The 6,063-nt window shown below is 24.6% G+C and overlaps 1 protein-coding gene across 1 annotated transcript; it reads right to left on the bottom strand.

Annotated features, from left to right (window-relative positions):
- Positions 1-2,067: 2,067 nt before the first annotated feature.
- LOC126897576 (protein CFAP276-like) lies at positions 2,068-5,447 on the bottom strand. Its single transcript, XM_050671291.1, has 3 exons — positions 5,126-5,447; positions 4,592-4,827; positions 2,068-2,417 (listed from the first exon to the last, which is right to left on the bottom strand). The coding sequence occupies exons 1-3, from the start codon at positions 5,132-5,134 to the stop codon at positions 2,234-2,236; spliced, it is 429 nt and encodes a 142-aa protein (XP_050527248.1). The 5' UTR covers positions 5,135-5,447; the 3' UTR covers positions 2,068-2,233.
- Between the last annotated feature and the right edge of the window lie 616 nt (positions 5,448-6,063).

Raw genomic sequence — 6,063 nt, 5'->3', positions numbered from 1 at the left:
TTATCTTTTACTTATTTAATGTTTTATAGTTTAAGTTATTGTCTAATGATTTATATCACTTAAAACTAATTGTATTGTCGTATATTGTGTATAATTTAAGCTTTAGTTAAGTTTTAATATTCAAGTTTGTAACAAATTGATATATTTAAAAATATGAGTTACACATTGTTTTGTGCTACTGGTTACCAGTCATTTAATTTTTCAGTATTATATTATTTGTGTTAGTTATGTAAATTATGTTAATATCCTTAGAGATCTGAGATAAATGTTAGATTTTAACATATTTTTATTAAAAATAAAAATTTGTGTATAAATAAAAATGATATAAACTAACCTTTTGAGTTTAAAATAATTATCAATAATTCTAGTAAAATTAAAAAATAAACATCAATTCTATAGCTATTGTTCACCTGATATGACAATTTTAGTAAAATTTTAAAGTGAAGAAATCTAACCTTGTTAATATTATTAGTATTTTTATGAAAAAAACTATAAAAAATATTATTTTCTATACAAAATTCACTGCGTAACATTGGAATTTTTAGTTGTTTCTAGTTTTTACAATAATTAATAATTAGAGAAAACCACTAATTACCTAATTAATTAGTCATTTAAAAAAAAATCCTATTAAAACTTTTAATAGGCCACATATAATATTAAAAGTCTTTTTAAGAAACCCTTAGGATATATTTACTAAATATTTTCAAAAATTTGAGATTTATATCCCAAGTTTAAGTTGCTACATATGGCCTTAAAAGTTAATTTTGTTGGTCATTTTGCAAAAATCATAGCTGAACTTTTTCTTATAACTTTTTTGCTTAAACCCAATATTATATATTTTTTGTGGCTGACAGGTAATTTTATAAGGTTTTTAAAAATATAATTTTTATGTATCTAGCATAATTAGACACCAAAATAATTGCTATTAACAGTAAAAAAATGTGAAAAGCTTAATATTTCGATAATATCACAAATTTTTTATAAAAATTTATATCTTTAATTCTAAACTTAAATGTATTTTAAAATAAATATGTGCTCAATTCTATACATTTTTTAACTCCGAAAAATATTTTAATTAAGTTTCACGTATTATCATTATTTATTAAATTATATGTTGTATTTTTTATATTTCTTTTATTTGATAAACAATTTGTTTATACAAATTGTAAATAATTGCTGTAGGAGTTTTAAAACTATATCAATTAACACATTTATTAAATGTTTATCGACTTTTATTAAGTATTAGTTAATTAGTTTTTTGTACTTTCATTAGTTTTAAATATTTTTTTTGTGCTATTTTGAGTTAAATATTTTTAATATAATTTTAACAAAACAGTTTTAATGAATTTTAGTACCCGGCAAAATCCATCAATTATTCTGAATAGGTTTACAATTTAAATTTAGTTGACTATTTAATAAGTAAATTTTGAAGTATGCCGGTTTTTAAACTGTGGTAGTTATTAAATTTATTCTAAACTTTCTTTACTTTCATGTGTTTTTATTAATTGGGTTTTTTTTTTATAAAAAAAACATGTGTTTTCCTTGTGTTAAACTTAAAACAGATCACTGCATATATATTTATTTGTAAAATGACAGTTGAAATCAACTTTGAAGACAATGTGTAGTGGCTTAAACTTAAGATATAGATCTCAAATTTTACAAATAATTCTTAAATATAGCCCATTAAAAGTTTTAAAAAGGGTTTTTTGAAAAATATTTTTTTTAATGAGAAATTTATCACTTGGTTTTCACTAATTCTTGGTTATCGCAAAAACTAAAATAAACTAAAAATTCCAAGACCAGATTTGTAATCAACGGCGAAATTCCATTAGAATCAACTATTATATTATTAGGCGTGTTATAAAAATCTGAAAAACTCAAATTTGTTACTGAAGAGCGTTTGTATGTAATCAGAAGTTATTAAAAGTACATTATAGAATATATAAATATTATTACAATAAGATACAATTTTTATTAAAGATTTTAATACATAATAACAATAAAAAGTACTGTGTTAATATTAAATATAAATTTAATATTATACTAGAAATTAAAAAGTTACCTACAGTAAAATTGTAAAAGCTCTTCAAACATCATGTATTTTATGAAAAAGTGCTTAAATGTAAATCAAATAAAGTGTCGAAAATAATTGTAATATAAATCCCGGTATATCTCTTATATCTTGATATGCCTTTTTTAGAGAATTTTATTTTTTGGGAAAAAAAAACTATTTTTAATAATTATAAAATGTTCCATCTTCTTTTCTAGAATATCCATGGTTTGTCTGTGAAATATGGCTTCCGCCTTGCCCAAGCTTTATGCTATTGGCATCTTTGCGTACGCCAATTAAACCGCCTTTTTTCAATGGATGATTTCTAAATAATTTTTCAAATTTCTGGTTATTTTTCTGTTGTTTTCTATAAAAAAATAAATATAATAAGTTATACTATTGGTTTAATTTTAATGTAATTACTGTTATGCATCCCGTGCTCACCGACGGCATATTTGAAAATTACAATAGAGGAAAGAAATAATATTATTAAATTTAAAAAATACTTAAGTTATACTGTAATTTATAAAGAGGTGAATGATTTAATATTTTGAAGGAGCATAAATCAGTAGACTTCGTTGTACAAATTGTTTAAAAAGTAAAGAAACAGGTAAATTTAAAAAAAAACGGAAATAATAGAAAACCTTTTTTTATAACCTTACAAAATATTTACATAGATGCAATTCAAATAAAAAAATTAACATTTAAAATAATAAATCCACATATAACAGTGGCATTTTGCCACTGATAAAATTTGTTATCTAACATTTTTGCAATTTTAGAGTTATTTTGAACGTTTGGAGTTGATATAATTTATCAACTATCATTGTCTGTTTATATCATGCACGGGCTTCATACAATGTCCAGTAGGCTAAAACTATAATATATCATAGGGAGGTGGGTTTCCTAGCAATTAACAAAAGTCGCTGAGTGACTGGAGACATAATCCGTTTATATACCCTAACCGTTATTTTTTTCAAAGGAGAAACTATATCCCTTGCCTTCTGTTTATGATATTTACCAAAAAATATAATTTTTATTTAAAAAAGTGAATCAATTAAACTACATTAAAATAAGTTATTCAGAGACTTTTTAATTTATGGCCACTGATATGAATAAAAACTGTAGCACAGTAGGGTCGTAGCACAATATGAACGTGGCATAGTTGGAAATATCATAAGTATAGATGATATCTGACAGTGATTAAAATCACTATATAAGAAACACTTCAATGAAATTCTGTAGATGGTGTTTAATTTTAAGAAATTGGTGGATTATTCCAAAAGCAAAATTAACTCTTATTTTTTGTTTAACTTTCACTGCCATTTGTATATAAAAGACAAGTCACCGGAACAAATTTTGTTTTTTTAATTCATAGTACGTAACATAAGCTTTAATTTAACATATGTTTAAACGACGAAGAATTTCTTGAACATTCTCAAAAATTAAGTTGATAAAATTGAATTTTGTGAAAAAGTTTCTATTTTGAATCCCCCCGAGGGCTAGTAAAGGATCAGATTTTCAAAAAATGTATGTAAAATAAAAGGGAAATACCTAAAGTTTCTATATCAAAAAACCCAGCACAGTGGAGTCGCGGCATAGTGGAGATGTTGCATAGTTGGGTCCAGTATAGATTTAATCTGACAGTGATTAAAATCACTATCATAAGAAACGCTTCGATGCAAATCAGTAGATAGTGTTTAATTCTAAGAAATTGGTGGATAATTACAAAAGCTACATTATCTGCTAGTTTCTTATTAATACCCTGATTAAGATAAAGTATGTCGAATGAAAAAGGGATTATTAAAAAATATTATTTCTCATAAAAAAATTGTGTTGATTCGTACACTTTTCAATGAGTTATAGCATTATAAAGTTAAAAATGTAACCAACCCAACCCAACATCAACTCCTATTTCCTTAATTATATCCAGATTAGTAATTATTTTAATTATATATTATATAATTTTTATAATTAATTATTTTCAAATTATTATTGATTTTTAATATGTTAAAAGTAATCATTTTGAACCTACTTCTTTTTGTTCTTTAAAGTGAAAGTNAAAACTATTATTTTGGTATGTTCATTTTTCAAAAAGTTTTAATAGAAAAAAATGTAAAAATTTACCGATTTCAAAAATTGTAATTTTTTGTGGATTTTTTCCATTTAAAGGAAACGAGTGAAATTTTTTTTATTTTTAAGGGTAATGTCTTAAACTAGATATGATTTGTGATATTTTGACGTATTGTTGTAAGAAATGCGTATGACGAGAGCTGAGAAAATGTGGAGACAAACATAAAAAAACCTCATCATAATAAAATTAATACCTTCTCGGCTTCGCATTGAAGTTAAAAAGTTTACACTTTAAAGTAAATTATATGGGATGATGCCAAAAGTAATTAATAACTGATAAATCGAAATATATATGAAACTAAGGTATACTAAGAATAATTTTCTATTTCATCATAACTTTACTTAATTAATATAAATAAATGTACTAATTAGCTATATAATTTTTCCACACGAATTTTAAAAACTTACTGTAAACTTAACGTGAACGTTTTTTCTTGTAAGTAGACCTCGTTAGTTTGGGGAAATGTCATACTCGAATGATTGTAAAGAGCCATTAATGTCATATCTAGACTATCAGTAACGGTTTTTACATCTGGTCTCCATCGCACTGATCGGTGTTCGCTGGAAATAGTAGCCTTTTTGTGTAAACATGAAATACTTTCATTGCTTATCGATGAAAGTTGTGAAAGATGTCCATTTGAAACCTTAAACGTGTAACAACTTAAATATTAAAATTTGAAAATATTTTAAGTTGTTAGGTCATAGGCTTATATGTAAATGGACTTACTAACTCACAAATACTTTAACCTTTTAATTATTTTAATAAGTTAAAAAAAAAAACACTCAGAAAATTAAATTAGTCGTAATAAATATTATCTATAATAAATTATTCTTATTCTCTGTAGCATTGATAATCATTTATTGGATGGGTTTGCACATTTTCTTTTTTTAAAAGGTAAATTTCGTGCCTAAATATATTAGAAATTAATGTTATTACCTTACCTGGTCCATGCGGGACAAAACCCCGTTGTACTCAATTGTACTACATGATGATGTTCTTCTCTCCAAGTAAGTTATGTATAAAACATAAGTAGTTAATGCTCATATAGTTTTTCATCGTACGACTTTTTTGTATGGTTTAAAGTTGAAGTATGTTTGTTTCCATGAGTACAAGAGACATAAAATTTGGTTACGTTGGTGTATTTAATATGTACACAAATATAGGTAACACTATTTAACCTATTATAAAGATACTACAATAGTTTTGTAACAATTCATGACATTACATTAACAATAAATTGTCGTTTATCATGAACTTGGCCATTGTCAGAAACACAAAAGGCATGCAAATATATTTATTAAGTTCAGTTAAATAATAATTTTGAACTTTGAAATCCAAGAAATAGAAGATGCTTTTGGATTTTAAAAAGAATCGAAATATTTTAAAATTGCTTCATAGAATCATTAGTGCGGCTGTGTTTATGTATATGGAAAATTATTATTCTGTCCATACTGGGTAACTGTACGAGTTAACAATTTTGCAGTATTACATAAATGTATTATAGAGTAAAATCATAGGCATCAATTTGGCAAATTTTTTTAAGGAGGCTAGAATTGCTTCCTAATGCTGCTCGTTTTAGTCGCAATTGAAAGCTTCCTGTGCTCGCCTATGTGTTTCCCTTTATTATCGAGAAACTATTTTTCCTCTACTTATAAAACTAAATTTTTGTTATAAAAAAAGCTTGAAAAAAGATAAAGATTCGAACGCGTATTAAAATATTTTACGACGGTTTATGGCAGAGATGAGCCTCCCCTCATGATTTATTTATACGGTTAACATCATTGAATGAACAGTTAAGAGTTTTTTATATTAAAATATTTTATTAATTTATATTGTTATGCTACAATCATAAAATTAATATGAATTTCTTCTTTTAAAT

The sequence above is a fragment of the Daktulosphaira vitifoliae genome, unplaced genomic scaffold (assembly GCF_025091365.1).
Source record: "Daktulosphaira vitifoliae isolate Bord-2020 unplaced genomic scaffold, ASM2509136v1 Scaffold_2, whole genome shotgun sequence".
Lineage (NCBI taxonomy): Eukaryota > Metazoa > Arthropoda > Insecta > Hemiptera > Phylloxeridae > Daktulosphaira > Daktulosphaira vitifoliae.
The sequence above is the reverse complement of the archived record's forward strand: the minus strand, read 5'-3'. Positions and strand labels throughout refer to the sequence as shown.